This window comes from Phoenix dactylifera, chromosome 18 (assembly GCF_009389715.1).
Source record: "Phoenix dactylifera cultivar Barhee BC4 chromosome 18, palm_55x_up_171113_PBpolish2nd_filt_p, whole genome shotgun sequence".
Taxonomy (NCBI): Eukaryota; Viridiplantae; Streptophyta; class Magnoliopsida; order Arecales; family Arecaceae; genus Phoenix; species Phoenix dactylifera.
The window spans coordinates 1,836,494-1,856,841 of record NC_052409.1 but is presented as its reverse complement, the minus strand read 5'-3'; the positions used below and the strand labels follow the sequence as shown (position 1 = coordinate 1,856,841).

The 20,348-nt window shown below is 37.9% G+C and overlaps 3 protein-coding genes across 7 annotated transcripts; 1 reads left to right on the top strand and 2 right to left on the bottom strand.

The window, feature by feature from the left end:
- Positions 1-482: 482 nt before the first annotated feature.
- On the bottom strand, positions 483-8,093 carry LOC103699104 (bet1-like SNARE 1-1). Of its 2 annotated transcripts, none has more exons than XM_026801825.2 (7): positions 7,922-8,093; positions 7,322-7,462; positions 4,111-4,258; positions 1,736-1,792; positions 1,519-1,578; positions 775-1,439; positions 483-695 (listed from the first exon to the last, which is right to left on the bottom strand). In XM_026801825.2, the coding sequence occupies exons 2-6, from the start codon at positions 7,333-7,335 to the stop codon at positions 1,350-1,352; spliced, it is 369 nt and encodes a 122-aa protein (XP_026657626.1). In that variant the 5' UTR covers positions 7,336-7,462; positions 7,922-8,093; the 3' UTR covers positions 483-695; positions 775-1,349. The 2 variants fall into 2 exon arrangements, with proteins under 2 accessions (XP_026657626.1, XP_008779381.1); XM_008781159.3 differs by having other exon boundaries at positions 7,322-7,467; positions 7,922-8,092.
- A 1,872-nt stretch (positions 8,094-9,965) lies between these two features.
- LOC103699121 (peptidyl-prolyl cis-trans isomerase CYP19-3) lies at positions 9,966-11,744 on the top strand. Of its 3 annotated transcripts, none has more exons than XM_008781179.3 (2): positions 9,966-10,084; positions 11,067-11,744. In XM_008781179.3, the coding sequence occupies exon 2, from the start codon at positions 11,101-11,103 to the stop codon at positions 11,623-11,625; it is 525 nt and encodes a 174-aa protein (XP_008779401.1). In that variant the 5' UTR covers positions 9,966-10,084; positions 11,067-11,100; the 3' UTR covers positions 11,626-11,744. The 3 variants fall into 3 exon arrangements, with proteins under 3 accessions (XP_008779401.1, XP_008779405.1, XP_026657633.1); XM_008781183.2 differs by having other exon boundaries at positions 9,988-10,084; positions 11,098-11,744; XM_026801832.2 differs by having other exon boundaries at positions 9,990-10,084; positions 11,063-11,744.
- A 166-nt stretch (positions 11,745-11,910) lies between these two features.
- On the bottom strand, positions 11,911-19,911 carry LOC103699135. Of its 2 annotated transcripts, XM_008781192.4 has the most exons (9): positions 19,540-19,911; positions 18,178-18,495; positions 17,250-17,449; positions 16,686-17,036; positions 16,367-16,567; positions 16,191-16,261; positions 13,819-13,958; positions 12,362-12,556; positions 11,911-12,282 (listed from the first exon to the last, which is right to left on the bottom strand). In XM_008781192.4, exons 1-9 carry the CDS (start codon positions 19,568-19,570, stop codon positions 12,137-12,139), a joined length of 1,653 nt encoding a protein of 550 aa, XP_008779414.1. In that variant the 5' UTR covers positions 19,571-19,911; the 3' UTR covers positions 11,911-12,136. The 2 variants fall into 2 exon arrangements, with proteins under 2 accessions (XP_008779414.1, XP_026657630.1); XM_026801829.2 differs by having other exon boundaries at positions 11,911-12,556.
- Positions 19,912-20,348: the final 437 nt, after the last annotated feature.

The following is a 20,348-nucleotide window of genomic DNA, read 5'->3' as shown; positions in this document are numbered from 1 at the left end:
TCAATAGATGGTGCTGTGAGCGACATTCCTAACTTAAATGATACAGTGGCACGGGTAAGAGGCACATGAGGAGAGGCAGATGTGCGCAAAAAGATGATACAAATCAAATTCCGTAGAATTCAGACATTATTTGTCTTAGCATTATCTTTCCCACCTCCACGAGAGAAGTAGCTACCTCTGCCTGCCTGCCTAAGACCTCTCCATTGTCCCTCCCCCCTCTCTTCAAAATCCATAGGATTGTGTCAAGTCAATTAAATAAAATGTTGAAAAGTGAAAGCCTGAGACCTGAACTTAACAAACTTAGGCTTTGGTTGGTATCAAGGATCTGAAAGAAGCTTGAAGAATGTTTGATTCAAGCAGGAGCAACTCTATTTTTCCATCCAAGCATCTGCTATAGCAAGGTAACTTGATGTCAAAACAAGAGCAATCAAGGATGTCATGTAGAATAGAGTATAAGAAACCATGTTCGCTCAAGAAAAGTGTTTTAAGAAACCATGCACAACTTTTATATAATAGAGTCTTAAAAAATCCAGCAATTAGTGTCGAAGCTTGCAAAAGAACCTGCAGAGCACCCAAACTGTGCACCCTGTCCGGGAGGCAGCAAAGACACCAAACAGTGAAAAGATTTTGCTGGCGTGCACTAGACAGCTTATTACCCCTGACCCCCCTGCCTCGAGTTCGTTGTCTTTGTTCATCTGTACATATAGGCCAAATATGGTAAATGAGCCGGCAAGCATTGCTTATCCAAACTGCCAATGAAGGATGAAAGCTTACCGCCTAGAGAGTCAAAACTTCCACATCAGGGTATCAAAAAGCTTAAGCCCCCCAAAGATATTGAAGTTTGTTGACCCTTCTCATGCTTCATGCTTTAATTCTTTTTCCTTGGTGGTTGACCACGAGTTCAACAGTAACACGTCAACAAACCAGCCCATGATTGTACAAACAATTCCAATATGTGATGGCCTGAATATGATTATATAACAATGACTTCAAAGGACCCTTCTTCACGAGAATCATGGCGGATCAATTTGAGGCCTTTGGAATTTCGGCCACATACAGCCGGATGCCTTTACTACCTCTTGGCACAGCCAGCATAAGATTGAACGAGCGCATGCACCATCATACAACTACGGCAAATGATGAAGAAAAAGGATTCACAAAGTAAAGGTTCTCTAGCAAACAGGATACCAGCAACCTAGATCTTATATGTTGACATTTGTCGATTTGCACAGGAAATACTATACACACTGATATTGTTATGAGAATCCCAACATTGACAGAATTAAGGGTGTCTTTTTAAGTTCTTCACAAAGCTACCTGTAGTAGCTTAAGAAAAAAAGCTATGGTTGCTACTTGGTCAAGTAATATATGAGCAAGAAGAGAGCCAGAAAAGACACCACAAGCGTAGCCATTCTGCGACTTGATTTGGTCTCAAAAACCTGATAGATACAGCTCAACAAAATCAGCAGAGCAGAAAAAAGAAGAGAAAGATAGCATAATATGTTTTATCTAAAATACCGTCTTGAATCGATCCATCGTTCCAGAGAGGATTCCCCTAGATGTGTCCATATCGTTGCCCTGGATGCATAAAGCAAATATTACCAAGATGTTAATTTGTCATGCTAGTGCAAGCTCTCCCTCTGTGTCTCTCTCTTTCTGTGTGAGTCTGTAGTGAGTGAGTGACAGAAAAAGGAGGAGGGGCGGACAAGCAGAGATAGCTATATAAACTAGGTACCATTCGGTCAAGCATATGATTATGACTCTCAACCTCTTCATGTATATCACCTGTCAACTGCCATTTTTTTAAAATAAAAATATCAGCCGTTGCCATATAACATATAAAATGCAAGAATTAGAACAGGTCAAGTTGCCAAACAACTATATACTGTCACAAACTTCAAGAGAACAAAAGGGGAGGCTTAAAGTAAAACTAACTGCACTGACATTCACAAGTACACAACATCAGGCTTGAAGTGAAGCTAAGGCTCCAGAAAAGCCAATACAGACAATGGTTGATGAAGCTCAAGTTTTAGGGTGTATCAAAAATATTTATCAGGCTAAGTCACATGAACCAGCAAGATATAAACCATAGAACAGATTCCTTTGATCAGAACAAGATCATAAGGTTGCTTGAATCACATAAATCAAACAACACACAAGTACTAATTACCGATCTGCCACACCGTCCACCCAAAATCAAAATTTTTCTGTCTTCTACCCCTTAAGGCACAAGTAGATTACTCTGTTCCATCAAACAGATGCCACAGAAATGCTTGTTGAACATTCAATCAAGATGATGACAAAGAAATTGTCTTATTTTCATGCAATAAAAGGAATCCGAACCTTCATGCCGCAATCTTGAAGTCTATTTCGCTATCTAGTCTCATGAAATCATGCACCACCTTTCAGGATAGATGTTATGCATAGTGCAAACTGCATACAAGCCATACCTCTCGCCCCATAGAATGTTCGACATACTCCCCATTCCCCAATCCTCACCTATATTAACCTTTCACACTCTGGTCAAGAAGAAAGCAGAAAAACGAAAATAAACTTCTGAAGGTTTTATTTGCCTCCCCCATATCAAGTCAAAACAAACCATTCACCAATAGAACAAGTATGTTTAGGAGAAGGCTGGGCATGACTCCAGATATGGAAGGAAAAAAGTTAATTGATATTGAGAAAGAACAAGTTCTGATCATGTATCAGGCATAAAAAATCACTCTGTTGATTCAGCTTAAACTCCAGGCCTACCTAATACTGTCCAAGTTAATGCACTTAACTTTTGCTTGTCGATAGGCTTCAACGTCTGCTCCAAAAGATGGATCCTCAATGAACTATGATAGGTCTTCTAATCTAAAATCTTGGATGATCTTCCACTTCATTACTGAATACCAATTAAGATAGCCCTGGCTAATATATTTTGGTTGGATATGCCACGGCTGCAAAAACTTGGTTTGATCTAAAAAGGTAGTAAAGAAATTTGGAAACAAGGAGAACTTAGGACATAAGAACAGAAAGCAAATAACTGCACGGACATCATCCAGCAAGGAATAGACACAAATTCCAGTGAGACTAGTAATCTCATGAAGCACCGGTCCAGCCCACCACTTAGAGGGTGCAAACTTCAGCCAACTAATAGCAAATCTCAAACTTAGAAATAGCTTAGTATGCTTGCAATATGAAGTGAGGTAAAATAACCAAACTAATAGCAATCCCATATAACATCAAATTTTCCCCTATTGTTGTGTATATATAATTCATACAGTTCTATTCACAAATCATTGAGTACTCATCGGACCTATCAAAACAATGATGTTGTCAACTCAAAAGAATTTCACAAATATATCAAGTTCACCAATAAAACTGTTCTCTTCATGTTTATTTTCAACACAGTCCCTTCAAAAGTATAGTAATCAACTACATGCAACAACGAACACATTTATCCATTCTATGGTGCACCTCCTTCAGCTTCAACTAAGATGTATGAACATTATACCTCTAAATCTATAGGACAGTGATCCTCACCATGACTTCAGCAAAAGCTAATCATGGGGCGGTTCTTGGGCAAGCCTTAAAATCACAGTATAAACTATATCAGCATGCACAAACTACCCAGGCATCTGCCATAAAATTCAACTTGAATCTAACTCTAACAAGACTGACCAAGCTTAGAAAATTGCATGACAAGGGAATAAAAGGTCATGCCATGGTAATGCATCAGAAAATGTTCGCTATTTGAGGTGAAACATGATGAGATATCAGAGTTTATATCTAGAAGATGTGTACAAGTTTCATATACAACAAAATCTGCAAAGGAATTATATATATAAGTAAATTCATAAATGTAGCAAATTGATATATTTTGTGTCTGAGCCAACAGAAAGACCTTGAACCAAATAATTGTTCTTGGATAATTAATGTGTTGAAACAGAACAGAAGATAGAAATATACTTAGCGAACTAAACTATAATAGAACATATTAAACTAGTGCAGAAATATCTCTCCAATCATTGCATCATTCATATTTATTCAAATGTGCAAATTATTTTTCTTAAGTTCTGGTATCAACTTACAGTACATGCAGTCACATAATGGATTATAACTTACTCTCTTTAGAATATTGACTCTATCTTGTAGCCCTTCAACAGCTTGATCATTTTCATGTTCATCAATTTCATGAGAGCTGTAGGATGAAGCTCGGATTCCACCCTCTTCAATGCCATCAAAAAGAGCAGCTCTGGTGCTACGATAATCCCTGTAATCAATAAAATTCCATAATTAGTAACAGGTATATTATCTTGCAGGAATTAATACTCCTTTAATAACTAAATAGCTCTAACCCAGAAGGGAAAAAAAAGAAGAAGAAGAAAAGGAAGAAAGAAAAAAAGTGTTCAATTAGTTGGAAACAAGGTTTTGAAACTCAGTTTCGGTCCTTGGATAGAGATTCGGTTTTGGTAGTTTTAACGGTTTTGGAAAATTCACTCCAAGTTTCAGAGTTGCAGTAAAAAAAAATAATAAAAAAGAAAAATAAAAGAAACCAACAAAAGTTATTATGCAACAATTTAAATTATTTGTCCTATGGATTCTCTGTGGTTTATATAATTTAAGGCTGAAGTTCATATTGCATGTGAAGTGAAATTAGGTATACTAATATTTTTATTCGGTGAATTAATATGAAATGTAATGAGTTTTTAAACAATTGATGTTCAATATTGAATTTTGGGCAATTTTTCCCCCATATTTTTGAGGCTGACTCTATGTAGTCAAGTGTATGCATTTGTCAGATGTTACATATAAAAGGTATTATTTTTGTGAACTATGCTGCATCCACTTGTTCACATTAGTCTTTACTCTCTACAAAGTACAATAATAAGGTTTTTCTGGAGGCCTTGGTCCATCAAGGCTTATATTTAATATCTCCTCTTTTAACTCGAGAATAAGAAACAAAAAATGAACAGAAATTGATACTCTATTACCTACAAGGTCTGCTGAACCGACCTGTACCGATCGGTTCAGCCCGTACCGGACCGGTACCGAGCCGCACCGGTCCGGTACAGGGGTATAAAACGGTTCGGACCCAATATGGGTCGGAACCGTTTGGTTTGAGCCTCGTACCGGTGCGAACCGGCTCGGTTCGCACCGGTACATGTGTGAACTGGTGCGAACCGAGCACCGGTATGAGCTCGAACCGGTGCGAACCGAGCCGGTTCGCTTCTGAAAAATAGTGCCAGCGCTGTGGCACTTTGAAAATGCCACAGCGCTGGCCAGAGGCTGGCACTTTCAAAAGTGCCACACTGGGGCACTTTTCAAAGTGCCACTCAACCCGATTTTAGATATTCGAGAGTGCTTTAAATGTATGTAATTGATTGTATCTTAATTTGAAAATATTTTATGTTCTTCATCTCATTATTTGAATCATTTGGAAGTAATAAGTTGCATCATCTACTTTTAACATTAAACCTAAACATAAAAACATCAAAAAAAATCCAAAAGTGAAAGAACTCCAAAAAAAAAAAAAACGACTATGGGGTCGAAACCAGGCCGAATGTGCCCCGTCGGTACGGTATCGGTTCGGCTCGGTTCGGCACCGGTACCGTACCGTTACCGGAGCTGACCGGTACGTCGGTACCATCGGTACCGCGAACCTTGATTACCTATGTATTTCAATGATTAAGAAAATGAATCTAACATGATTATAAATACTAAAATAGAATTTTAAAGAGCATCTATCAATAGTTTGCGTCAGTTGTGACTGAACTGGCCAAAACTAGCCTGTTTCAGCTCAAACTGACCAAAATTTGGGGTCAATTTTGGTTCGTCTAACATGTCAAAATATATTATTTTTCACTTGAAATAACTGAAAATAGTTAAACAGCTCCTTTGGCGTCACATTTTTTTTAGTAGGTTGAAAGTCCAACACTTGTAAATTTAATTTCAAAACTTTTAAAATGATCATTCACTACCATATGTCACCAAAATTTAACTTTTGAAGTTATGAAAATTGATTAGATACCCAATTTTTCAAGAGTAATACCAACTATATTTTTTCCATATTTCTCTGTCTTTTGAAGAATGAGGTGCAAAACTACTAAACAAAAATAACTGGTATAATATTTCAAAAGGTGGCCCATGGAAAAAAGGATGATTTCATAGCCAAAACTTAGATTGCTATCCAAAAACTATGATGAAATCTAGACACCATCATTTTCTGGTTATTAGAATATGACTATACTGAAGTTTTTACATCATGTAGATTAGCCTAAGATGCAACAGTTGAACCGTGATGGGCAGTGGTTGTAGAACTAGTCACTACTGAGAAGTATAATATTAACCACCCATAGGTATTACAAACATGTTTAATTCATATACCAAATTCCACATGCACATACAACTCTATGAGAAAACAGTTCTCAAAGTTAAGACACAAAATCAACTATCACCATGAATTTCATAGGTCCCTAACCATAACAATAGCCAACAAAACTTTTGACTGAGAAACAATAAAGGCAGTGAATCAAGAAAAATATTAACTAAATTGGATTATGAATATTATGTCAAATTAGACAAAATTCAACCACATAACTAAGACAGCCACATCATAAAATGCTACTAAGACTGAAAACTTGTAAGATTGCTCTCTCAAAATGGGAAAAAAAGCATCTTGAGAAAATTATTTTTCGATGAGAATAAGTTAAATATGAAAAAGCACAATATATTTCAGGGAGGGAATGGAGTTTTACAGGTCAAACTAATTCTGAACCAAAAATTTTGAATTTGAGCCCAGCAAATAAGACCCAAAACCCATTCAGATCTGATAACTCTGTGTTTTTATTGGATATCATTCAGATCTTTTTGGAGTGAAAACCAGTCATCTGATTTTAACATATAACAATGTGCCTGGTAAATTAAAGAAAACCGAAAATGCAATTGGATTGGATAAGTACCCAGATCCAGACAGAACAGAATCAGCTTCAGGCTAGGGCTCAACACTCATTATTTTCCAATCCAGGTCTCCATGGCTATCACATTGCTCTAATTTACAATCGATCCCAAATGCAGTCTGAATCAAATTCAGATCAACAAGGGCATGTTTTCCAAGTGTCAATTCAACTCAAAAACCAAGAACTTGGGCACCAAGACAGAAGTCATTTCTTCAGATATCACCACAAACAAAATCAAGTGGTATTCAATTAAATATTAAGATAAGACAAAGGAATAAACCTGAGGAAGTATAAAATATCTAGCTTATAAATCATCAAGCTAACATACCATAATCTTGCAACAAAGTTATGGAATACGAGACGGGTTGGAAAAATACCTTCTTGAATTCATTGATCCACTATTTTAAGCAAACTAGAAGACTTTCCTTTCCCTTCTTTAGTTTTTTTCTCCCAATTCTTTCTGTCTTATGCAACGATCAACTTTCTTGGATAAGAGCGATGCAGAAAGTTTCCTCTCTCTATTCTACAATTGAAATACAGATGAAAAATATGGCATTAATACTTCCATGGATCAAAAAATTTCGAGTTCATCTAACTTGATTAAACTCTTGCAACCGAGTTTGCATAAATTAACTAAATTCTTGCATCCTAAGATCAAATCGATCAAAAAAATGAAAAAAAATAAAGGAAAAAAGGCAATAAAAACAATTCGTAGAATCAAATCTTTTAAGATAAAAAATAACTCATTCCATACAAGAAAACCCATTATTGAACCTCTAGAGAGGGGAAAAAAGTTATTAGCATAAATCGAAAAAATAAGAAAACAGAAACGACCTTGCCAAATGGATGCAATACATAACATCTCCGATCTTGGAAGAACCCCCCAAAACCCTAACCCAATTCTTGAATCCAAAAGCCCAATTCCTGAATCCAAATGCAAGCCATCGACCGATAGAAAATATGGGAAGAAAACTAACCCCTACGACGATCGCCAACGAAGACGAGAAGTAGAATTAAAGCTCTTGGAGCTCTGGATCTCTAGAGCGCACCGCGATCTCGCCCAAGGGGAACCTGGGAAAGAAGAGAGAGAGAGAGAGAGAGAGAGAGAGAGAGTGAGAGGGGGGGATGGGGCGTTGTAACGCCCACGAGTTTTAAAGAACGGCATCGTCGCTGGCACCTACGATTTTACCCTCACTCCCTCACTTGTACGTAGTATTGACGTGGCATTTATACATACAACGATCGATAAGGAGGAACCCGTGCGTCACTTCTTTTCATAATGGGCCGGGCCGGTTAAAGGTCTAAGTAAATTAAGCGCACCGATTTGGGTGTTTAGGCTCAAATTACTACCAAGGAACTCTGGAAAAAAAAACCCCAAAGAAATAGAGTAATGCTAGGCTCGAAGAGAAAATAAAGGAAAAAAAATGGTATTTGTTGTTTGAATAATTTCCAAGTGTTTCTAGCATATTTTGGGTCCGGATAATAATAGTTGTTTGAATGGTAGTTTGAAATATGTAAAGCTTACCAAACAACTTTTAGGCTAATTTTTTTTGCATGATTTAAAATTTTCTTGGACATGCCTCTTTGTCATGAGAGATACAATGGACTCAGCTTTAGCCAAACAAGCCCAATGTAGTGTTGGCTATAGTGAACGACTAGCACAAATGCATAATGCATGATTCACATATTATTTGGGTTCTTTAATCATGTATAAATACCTAAGGTTTACCTAGCGAATAAGGGTATGTGCTGTAGTGTCTTCTAATCCACATAAATTATGGACTGAGTCCGCTCTAACACCATTTGTAACAACTCAGTACTTTACTTAACATGGCTAGTTAGAAGGTATTATTTAGGTTTCTTAATCTTGTACAAGTATCCAAGATATATCCAGTGATAACTGATATGGGATTAAATACATGCCCGCACGAGTTCTCGCACTCTCTTTGATTCTTTCTCTAGCCGTTGGCATCTAAGATTTCACTTCAAGGATGCATTGACCGTGGGCCATCCGACTCATCACGCATGTGCGAAAGAGCATAGATTGCTGCTATTTACTATTTTATTATAAATTAGTTGAAATTTCAATAAACAAAGAAATGTTTGATCCCTACATCTGCAGCCAAAATAGAAGATGACCAAAGTAGGGTTGGATTGGAGTTGCCGCTTCGGCTCTTCGCTAGGCAGTGAGGAGAGAGGAATGTCGCAGTACCGATAACATGCTCGCGAAGGCTCTGCAGCTGACGAGGTACTGTGCTAATGCTGCTCCACAAAAAAATCAGAGAGGGAAGGCTCAAAGTCTCCTTAATTAGCAGCCCAACGTCAAGTGCTTCGTGCCAAGCAAACACATCGTCGATGTCCCGCGGGTCTCCATCTGTTGTTCTTTTCTTCCCCTATCCCCTTTGTCTCTTCCTTGTGTTTCACCCATTGCTTACGTCTCCATTTCATCTTCTTAATGAAAGGAGTGGCGGTAGGTCCTCTACCTTCTATCTTGAAACTAACCAATATATATATATATATATATATATATATATATATATATATATATTGGTGGTGCATGCACTGTGGTTGTAAAAGTCACCATGCCAAGGGTTCATGGTATTGCATCTTCGGCCACCAAGACGTTGACACCACACAACCTCTTGCCTTCACAACAAATGAGACAGTTGGAGAGCTAGAACGTCCCTTCACATTAAATTGTCCCTCACTCAATGTGTTCATGGAGTTAGTTGTATATCAAATTAATGTTGATGTTTTTTTTTTTTTTTTTCAGGGAAGACCTCACAAATTTTGAAACGGATTGGATGGTATTACTGATTTGTAATTAAACTGAGAAATGAATCGTTTGCCTCTGGGTGACCGGGGTTTAAGACGTGGCCAGGTTTTGGGTCATTGCGTGGCTTGACAACAGAATTCAAGCCCATGGAGATGGGCTCGGCCTGTATGCATAGATGGGCCGAGTCAATAGAGTGATCCATCGGCCGGGCTTTTACATGGAACGGGCCATCCGAATGCCGGAATGAGCTTTTCGTGAAACCCTAACCCTAACCCTAACCCGACGCTTTATAAGGCCTTTCCATCTCTCCGCAACCCAAAACCCTGACGCTAGGGACGCCTCCTATCCTTATTCCTCCCAAAGGGTAAGATTTTTTTTTCTCTTCTCCTCTGCGCCGCACTCCGTATTTTATCTGTATATGTATTTCGATCTTTTCAATTTGATTGTAATTTGGTTCTTCGCACCATCGGTGAATCCCTCAATTCCTGAACTTCTTCATATATCTTCGGAACTCAAGAATTAGGAAGAGAGAAGAAGAGGAAGCACATATCGAAGGCTTGGAGGCGAAGTCATACGCCTGTTGAGCTCAAAACTTGTGCGATATAGAATTGTCTCTCCCATCAAATATCCACTTCCAATCCATATTTTTCTTGGAAGTCATTTGAGGAAGACGGAGATCTTTTCATCATTGGCGTAAATTTCATGTATTTTTTGACCGAGTGGTGAAAAGATCACTTTTTTCTTTGCTCTCTTTTTCGGTGCTTTAACCTTTTACTTCAATTTATTATTTCATGAGCTAATGCTCGATAAGAATTTCATGCGAGGTTGTAACCAGAGTTTTGCACCGAAATCCTAATAATTCCAAGAATTTTTTAAGTTAAAATGCATGCTGATCCACATATATTAGAAAGATACCTTTTCTCCCTCAAATATACTTGAGAAATCCGTTCTGTTATTAGGTGCTCGAAAAATCCCTAAAAAATACTGATTTATAGCATTTCATCCGAGTACGCAAACAGATTTTGCATCAGTTTTTTGCCAAAAACTTTTTTTTAAATAAAGTATTTTCTGATTTTCATATTAGAAAAAGCATCCCATATGTTCATTTCATTCTCATAAGCTCTCCCTCTGTGTCTCACCCAAGAGTAACTTCTTGTTTTGCTGATGGGAAATAGTAATGATAAGTTCTTTCTGTAACCTCTTTAGTCTTCTATGAGTAAATATATTTTGGCAATTGATAACTATTCCTGTGATTTCTATTCCTTATTACTTGAGCAAAGCAAACTGTTACTGGTGCGGTTTTTGAGGAAATCTTACTACTATCATCTGTTCGTTTGGTCTGAAAGATTTACTGGACGAATTCTCTACTCCCGTCAGAGAATGGCAAACCCCAGGGTATTCTTTGATATACTGATTGGAAAGGCAAAAGCTGGTCGCGTTGTGATGGAGCTGTTTGCCGATGTCACCCCTAAAACTGCTGAGAATTTCCGGTGTCTCTGCACCGGAGAGAAGGGGATTGGGAGGTCGGGCAAGCCATTGCACTACAAGGGCTCTACCTTCCATCGCATCATCCCCAGCTTCATGTGCCAGGGTGGGGACTTCACCAGGGGCAATGGAACTGGTGGCGAATCCATCTATGGCCTCAAGTTTGAGGATGAGAACTTCAAGAAGAAGCACACGGGTCCTGGTGTGCTATCCATGGCCAATGCTGGTCCCAACACAAATGGATCACAGTTCTTCATCTGCACCGAGAAGACTTCATGGCTGGATGGAAAACATGTGGTGTTCGGCAAGGTTGTCGATGGCTACAGCGTGGTGCAGGCAATGGAGGAGGTGGGTTCTGAAAGTGGGAGGACTTCTTCGCTGGTGGTGATCGAAGACTCTGGACAGATCATGGAAAATTGATTCGTGCAAGTAGAGGCTGTCATGTTGTGTGGGTTACTGAATGCTTCAGGCTGTAAGATCTATGTACTAAGATTTGCCTGTATCTTGGCATTTTGATTAATTCAGGTCATTCACATTCATGGGTCTGCTGTCATGCTGCTCTTGGGTATCACTGATTTGGAGACAAAGCTATTTTCTAGCTTTAGTAGCTCCCAGCAAATATCAACACTCCCAAGTTTAAGGAGCCAAATCCATTCAATTGGCTGTCATGCTTTGCCCTCGCATAAGCAGAAGGAGCACAACATAGATGGGCTCCATCAATGGCAAGTGAACTTATGCCGACCAAAAAAAAGATGAACACTAACTCTTACATGAACCAGATATTAGAAAGCAGTGGATGGACCAATTTTTTTGACATCCATCTCCAATAATATACAAGAAAAAAAAAACCAAAACAATGTGAATACCCTGAAGCATAGCCTACATGACAGCCCCAGACCTTAAAACTCAGGATGGAGATGACATATTTGACTTATATAATCAACCAATTGCTGATGGGCTGTGAAAGGCAGGTCACATCTCGACGTTTATCCGAGATTTGATCAGTTCTTGGGAGAGGTCTATCATATCTTAAAATGGACTTTGTCATCAGATGCTGGCAAGCTTTTGAGCACATCCCTTAGAGCATAATAATGGCTATCACATTTATGATCAGAAATTAAGTTACTGGAAAGTAATATCCTCTGGAAATGTTCACCTGGATGCCTCTTCCAGAGTGTAAAGGATTCTCTACTTTTCATGTTGCCACCTATATCATCAATCTCTCTTTTCAAGTAATACAGTGTCCCTGGGGTGAAAAGCTCCTCTGAAACAGCTCCCTCTTGTTTAGCAATGGCTTGAGATTCTTCATGGGGCGTTCGCAGCGGAGATGCATCTTTCCTAACAGATACGTCTGTCAACAATGGCAGGTCACATCAGATAAAGAATATACAAGTCATGCAGGAGTTCCAAGTGCTTTGTGAGACTAGATGAAGACTTTTAAGTTGACATTGGAATATGCACGGTTAACATTTCATTTACCAACAACTTGCAAAAAACAAATGACATTGCCAACACTAAAACAAAATCAAAAGAAATTATTCATGGTGAAAGATTCAGTATTTTAATAATTGGGCTGGCAAGGCATTCAACCAAGACAGTTAGTTATTTTTAACCCAAGCAATGCTTAAAGCATAGCTACATAGCCTCCACTACAATGGAGTTACGAATCCAATAAATCTGAGTTAGCATAAAGATTAACAATATAAATTCTCAATATTGATTTATTCTGCACTGACAAGATTTTAAACACAACTTAGCTCTCTCTCTCTCTCTCTCTCTCTCTCTCTCTCTCTCTCTCTCTCTCTCTCTGTCTGTGTGTGCGTGCGTGTGTGTGTGTGTGTGTGTGGTGTGTTTGTGCGCACACGCGCATCCTTGAGTTTATGAATCCCTCCTTGGAGTCAAAAGATGGGCAGAATAAGTCGCACTGTCTCAGAGAATGTACCTTATTCTTCCACAAACGGTTGATATGTTTAAAAAAAATAAGGCAATTGACACTCCAATGGATACCAAGTATGGCTTATAGCAACATAAGTACTATCCAATGATCTTGGGATGTATAGAAGATAGTGGATAGACAACTTTACCAGACAATAGTCCATCCTGATATTAATTGAATTGATATAATCAAACAATTCATGCAGATTTAAATTGCTGCATCATAATATTCTCGCACATTTTTGGAATATGAAAGGCTGCGTCAAGTTTGTATATCTACAAGGCAAAAGATATCCTAGTGCAGCTTGGAAGGTTCAGCCATTGACAGGTTAACTGCTTGCTACTGTAATTTCTTGGTATAAACATTAGTGACGTAATCTTTTTATCAAAAACATTACTGATGTAAGCTAGAAGAGCAAAACACATAGCATGCTTGGAAGTCGCTTATAGTTAACAGGCTACTCTAAGTTCAGCTGGTTGAAAGAACTTCTAAAGAGAGGTTTCCAATGATATATGTAATAAAGCTACTAACCTACTATGATTATCTAGCAGCTTGCAATACTGCCAATCTACCATGAGAGAAGTTCCATAGGAAGCATGAAGGAGATGTCCGGTGATTTCAGTTCATGATCTACAAAATACAAATTCCGCCCCATGTGAAATATTTAAGAGGCTTACCTGAAGTTTTTGATTTACTCCTAAACTTGGCATAATCAGCAAGTTTCACGACCACATCTTGAACTGAGGACATGACTTGCTTAGCATTCGTAACTAAATCTACAATGCCTTTCCAGTCTTCCTTCTCTAAAACACTCATCCTGAAAGTTTAAGAAATTTCCAGGAATAAAAATACTACAATATCAAGCATTCATAACTACCGAACATGACAATCATAGTTAAAACTTAAAAGATATATAAAATAAAAACAGATATTATGTGGATTCTGTGCAGAATTGAGCATCTAAATTTGTGCTCTAAACAGAATTCAATGAACAACACTCTCTTCAACATCACCTAGTGGCTGGTACTTTATATTTTTGTTATACTGTAAAGTTGGGCTTATTGCATGTTATCATAGGCATTGCTGACTGTAAACAGATTGTGGATAAATGGATGCACCATCAAATGATAATAAAGTTCAAATAAAGGACTGTTTCTATTTAAGCATTTCTGAAACAAAACAAGGATTTCTTTTTTCAATTACTCCAAGGGACACCATGGCAGAAGGCAAGAGGGTAGAGGGTGGAGAAAGATAGCACCCAAAGGAGTATGCCAAAATAATATGTTTCAAATAGGCTTATTTTAACATAAAGTGGAATATTATATGACACTTCTATCAATAGCCACAGGCTGTTAGTTTGGTCAAAATGCTCAACCAATTTGCTTAAAAAAAATGGTTCAACGTATTAAGCAAAAAAAAAAGTTCATGCCAAGATGTTATATTAAATCAATTAAGTCCCCTCAAGCCTGGAAGTCTATCTAACAGATCAAGTATCCTCAACATCATAATGTTAAAAAAGGAACTCCATATTTGGCTGACAGGTACTGGCAGCACTCAAACTGGAGGTACTATTCCGACTTTCCAATCAGATTGTCACTATTACGTTTCACATCAAATCTGAGTTTCCATGTATTTTAAATGCTCGTTATGTGATGTTATATTAAATCACTCAGTGTGAATTAAGTCCTCTCAAGCCTGGAAGTCTAACAGGTTCAGGCAGCCTTAATATCATAATGTTCTGAAAGTTAGAAAGGAACTCCATATTCGAACGACAGATACTCGCAGCACTCAAACTGGAGGTACTATCCAGAATTTTCTATCAGATTGTCTCTACTAAAGTTTCATATCCAATCTAAGTTTCTATATATTTTAAATGCACGATATGTGTGAGAATGCTTGCATAACTTCAAGATTTGTTCAAGAAATAAATACATCAAATCTATCCCTCAATTTATTGCTAACTGCTAAGTTTTTGCAAAATCCTGCACAATCCCTTCTGTAACATTGAATACATATTCCTTGTCATGTTCAATCATTCTTTAGACCTGAGGGTGGACAAATGTTGATTAAACATTTCTTTTACACAAACTCATACAAATATTTGTTCTTGTAAACTAAAGATCTCCAAAAAGTATCCCCGACCAATATATATATATATATGGAGCTAGACTTGACTACACTCAATTGGATCTCCACTCAGATCCGGCCAAATCTAGATTGAATGATGGAGGTTCTACATCAATGATCCATGCATGTCATCTACTACTTCTAAATTGCTTACATACCAAAAATCATGTGATTTGAAAACACCTAGCTCATGCATCAAATGGTCAAAAAATGGACAATCTAAATAACATTAAATTATATATATTTTTTTGATCGCTTGATGTATAGGTTAGAAATTTCCAAATCACATAATTTTTTGTGTGTAAACATTTTAACGGTAGCATAGCACATCCAACGGCCTAAATCATCGATGTAGGACCTTCATTGTCCGATGTAGGACCTCCATTGTCCAATGTAGACATATCCAAATCTGATTGGAGATCCACTAGAGTGTAGCCAAGTCCATCTCTCTCTACATATGTGTGTGTGTGTATATGTATGTATGTATATGCATGCATGCATGTATGTATGTATATGCATGCATGCATGTATGTATGTATATGCATGCATGCATGTATGTATGTATATGCATGCTTGCATGTATATATGTATGTATGTATATGCATGCATGCATGCATGCATGTATGTATATGCATGCATGCATGCATGTCTGTCTATCTATCTATCTATGTATCTATCTATGAATCTATGTATGTATGTATGTATGTATATGCAGGCATGCATGTATGTATATGTATCTATCTATCTATGTATCAATCTATCTATGTATGCATGCATGTATGTATATCTATCTATCTATATATATATATATTGACAAATACATATATATATTGACAAATACATATATATATTGACAAATACATAACTAATTTACTTCAGTATTCATAGTTGTAGAAGGCTGACCATGTTTCTAGATAATTACCAATCAGTTTCAAGAATTTCATTTCGCAATCTTGTGAGTGAAGCAGCGCTTAATCTGGGAATTATATCATCCTGCAGAAGGGGCGAATAGAAGAACAAAAATGCAAGGCATCATGCTGCAATGAGAAACTGCAATCAGAAAACAATTCATCAGATCAAAGTGTTATAACTTCCAACCTGTAATACAACAGTTGAAACATAGCTGGCACAGCTTTCCACGAGTTCTTTTGATACACAAGGTGGAGTTCCAAATCCAACAGCAGAAACAATTTCAGGACTAAAGCCAAGCTCTTCTGCTGATTTCTTCCGTAGCATTATTGCAAGTAGTGCAGCAGTGGCACCTCCAAGGGAATGTCCTACTAGCCTTAACCTATATTCCTGTCCATAAATTATGGTTTCCAGTATAATGAATGTAGATACCACAAATATGCAAGAAAATTTAAAATTAAAAGTAAATTAGTAAGGACAATTAAAGGACAGTAAGATCCCTCATCACCTTGTGTTTCTCTAAGCATTTTTTAATAGTTTGCATTTCATGATCCAGGTACCACCGAGCAGCTTCAGCTGTTCCAAAGTGGGTTGAGAAGCCTTCAAACGACACTTTTGAATCACTTGAAGAAACTACATCAGTAATAAGGTCATATACGGTATGAGTCCCACGAATCCCAAGAATAACTAATTTATTACGGGTATCGATCCCAATATAGTATCCAGGCCTCATCACACTGGAATCTTTTACAAACTTTATGATGTTCCTTTCTCGAAGCATGCTATGGCGTGCAAGACCAGTTGCATTTTCTTTATAAGCCCCCTTTGCTAGTTCAATGTGATAAATTAGTTCTTGAACCTAGCAAAAAACCATAAAATCATGCAAGTTAGCAAATCATAATATCCTTCCAACAGATTTAAAAGTAAAGAAGTATCAATTACTTTTTAACAGCATTACCAACAAGTTCCTATATAAAGTGACATGCCAATGAAGTTCAAATTAATGATTGAGACATTTCACTAATAAATATCCACTCAAAAGTCTCCTACAAAACAGCAGATCAGAAATTACCATAGCATCTGAAAAGATCTGAATCCCCTTGAAATCCTCGACCTTCTCTGCCGAAGCTTGGCTCAAGTAAATGAGGTACAAACCAACTGTAAGATCACTAAGGCTCCAGTCCTGGATGCTAACTTTACTCCGCTGAAGATTGGTAAGAATCTCAATAAAAGAATGAGTGCTCGGTGGTGCTTTCTGCTTTTCATGACTTCCTGCAGTTAGTCAGCACTCAGTTAGCATCCATAGCTGGAGAGCATAATAGGATCTATTTTATTATGAGTGAAGACTTGCTGTAAGGATTACAAAATGATAAAATAATCCACATCCCCAACTATATTTACAGGCCTGATACAATGCGTTTGATGCATCTTGAATCTAAATTGTTTAGTGTTGCTTATCAGTTTCATTATGTTGTATGATAATCAGACAATATTTTATGTGTTGTTTTCCACTTCCATATGTGCTACAACTGAAATGTCAAATTCCGAGCTAATCTAGAAATGTATTAGCTGATACGTCAACATTTATATCTCGATTACCATACTGAAACAATACATGCCTCCTCTGGCATTTCACCTAATATAAACTGACTTCAGGTTTGTTAACAGATAAACTAATGTATGGAAATAAAAAGAGGGATGGCTTGCAAATTGATCCCTGTAAAGTACAGTATTTGATTTCCATGATGTCAAATTTCATGTCTAATATATATGCATGCATGTCAATCATAGAAAAACAGTCCCTAGCATCACATCACTAATGAGTCTGCATTACACAAATGACAGTATGGAGAAAGATGAATAATGCTTTAGACATCAATATTTATTTAAATGAAAGAAGATACGAGAGAAGGAAAATTGGTCAACTAAATACAATGATCATGGATGTCTATGCAGTTAGTTGAAAGGGAAGGAGAAAAGGAAGGCACAAAAGAAAGAACCTGTAGAAGATGCCCACTTATAAAATTGCATTGCCGGCTCAAGAGCTTTAGAGAGCCAAGCAAGTTCCAGTTTCCACTTCGAGATATTCAATTCTTGATCATCAGAACCATCTTTGACAAGCATTGGATCATAATTACCAGGTTCATTCAGGTTGGTTTTCAGAGAATCTGGGAGTCTTTCCTCTTTTTTACTCAAATCCTTGGCCCCTACTTTCTCCTTTTTCTCGGCTCTGGGGTGTTGTGATAGCCATCGATTCAGAACACCTGATGCAAGTTGCCGACAAGAATCTTCTTTTCTCATAAGACGTATGCTAGAATCTGTATGAGAAAGAAAAAGGTTTCAATATTAGAACATACTACTCAAAAGTATGGCACCTTGCTACATTTGAAACTTATTTCAAGCTCTTAGCTTAGTTGATTGCAATCTTGAGGGTTCTGGAATCAAAGTTATCTTGCTTGTTTCATAACTTTTTTCTGAAATAGAAAATCTGGAATTAAATTAATGTGTTCATACCCCAGATCTAGCAAACACTCATAGGTATATAAAAAATGTTCTGATTCCATCTAAAATACCAGGTGGACTTGGCTAAGTAGAATCTTGTTTACTAAAGCAGTTTCAGAAATGAATAATACTCTATAAAACTCTTCCTATATAATAACTACATTAAATTTGGGAGATCAATCAACTAAGAGAAGGATTAAAGATTTCAAGCAAACCCAATTGGCCTTTTATATATGTACGTATGAATGACTAGGATCCGGTCAGGTCATATTGGACAATGGAGGTCTAACATTAATGATCCAAGAAGTTTGATGTAATTTACTACCTCTAAATTGCTTACATGGTAAAAATCGTGGGATTTAGAGACTCTTAGCCTATATATATAGGTAAATTAGGATTTGGTCGGGTCATGATTAGACAATGGGGGTCCAATATTGATCATCCAATGATCTATTAACTATATATTGCTTACATACCATGTACTTTGAAGACCAGAAATCTGGTCTTGGAATCAAACATAATATGAATACCATTAGTTGTCAAAGAATCTGATCTTGGAATCGGATATCATTTGATCAAACACTAAAAAACGAGCCGGAAAATAATACAGAAGTATCATATTATTTGTCAGAACGATGATTTCTTGTCTGGTTTATGGAGCACCGGACGGTGCAGAGAGGAAAAAACAAGAAAGAGAGCGCCGACAATTCGAATGGGATGGAAACCCTCGCGGCAAAACCCGTTAAAGATCTCTTGTTCTTCTGGGTTCAGAAAAGGAAAGTAAGTGTTTTAGAGGATTGGAGGAAAAGAAAGAACATTCAAGACCCAACAACTCGAAAAAAATTAGGGCAGAGAGATACTGAGATGGAGGAGGAGAAGTCGCTTGGCCATTTTCGGTGGGAAAGCGAGTCGGCGACCGGGGATGCCGAATGCGATCCACGACGTGTCTTTTTCTCAAACTGAATCCAGCTCGAGCCGTGACGGGCTCCTTCGCTTTTCTCCAAACTCACGGAGCAAAACTATTTCGGTGCGGCGGACCACCGTCGTCGGTGATTCCCTCCATCCCCAATCTCGGTCCGAGACACGGAGGCATATGCCCCCGTATTTCTGGACGCTTACTCGGACCGCGAACGCGTGGCGATCAAATCGAAGGGTTTCGAGCCGCAGCCGACCCATTCTCCTCCTCCTCCTCCTCCTCCTCCGAACCCAGTGCTCAATCCGGTGCTGCACGTCACGTGTGGGTTGGGCTGAATTGAGAAGCAATTCAGGAGCGACTAGAATAATCTTATGGCCCACACGAGATGCAGCAAGTCCAGCGAACAAAATTAGATAATTACTAACGATAGTTGGACAACTCGTGCAAAAGAACCCAATCATCATTTTCAGATCATCCGACCACTGCCAAATTTACCCTCACTCTCTGAAACCATTTCTTTTCAGCTATCATGCAAAGCTTTAGAAGACAAATGAAAAAGGACCAAACATTACAGACTAGGAGATAAGCTCCTAACTAACTGCTGAAGATAAACAGAATGCCTCCAAGCCCTCTCAGAACTATGGTAGCAGTTACAATATGTTTAAACCAGGCATCGAACTGCGTATTCCGTACCGATGCCATACTAGCATAGTATCAGTAAAGTACGGTACAAAATTTTTTTTGCATACCGAA

What these genes read in the sequence shown, in the direction of transcription:
- LOC103699104 (XM_026801825.2), bottom strand. An exon ending in GAGTCAATATTCTAAAGAGA is followed by an intron (nt 1,793 to 4,110) that starts GTAAGTTATAAT and finishes AAAAAATGGCAG; the next exon opens with TTGACAGGTGATATACATGA. An exon ending in CGATGGATCGATTCAAGACG is followed by an intron (nt 1,440 to 1,518) that starts GTATTTTAGATA and finishes TGTATCTATCAG; the next exon opens with GTTTTTGAGACCAAATCAAG.
- LOC103699121 (XM_008781179.3), top strand. Translation starts at nt 11,101, where the DNA reads ATGGCAAACCCCAGGGTATTCTTTGATATACTGATTGGAAAGGCAAAA.
- LOC103699135 (XM_008781192.4), bottom strand. Translation starts at nt 19,570, where the DNA reads ATGGCCAAGCGACTTCTCCTCCTCCATCTCA. An exon ending in TAAGTGGGCATCTTCTACAG is followed by an intron (nt 17,450 to 18,177) that starts GTTCTTTCTTTT and finishes GACTAACTGCAG; the next exon opens with GAAGTCATGAAAAGCAGAAA. An exon ending in ACTCTGGAAGAGGCATCCAG is followed by an intron (nt 12,283 to 12,361) that starts GTGAACATTTCC and finishes TTATGCTCTAAG; the next exon opens with GGATGTGCTCAAAAGCTTGC.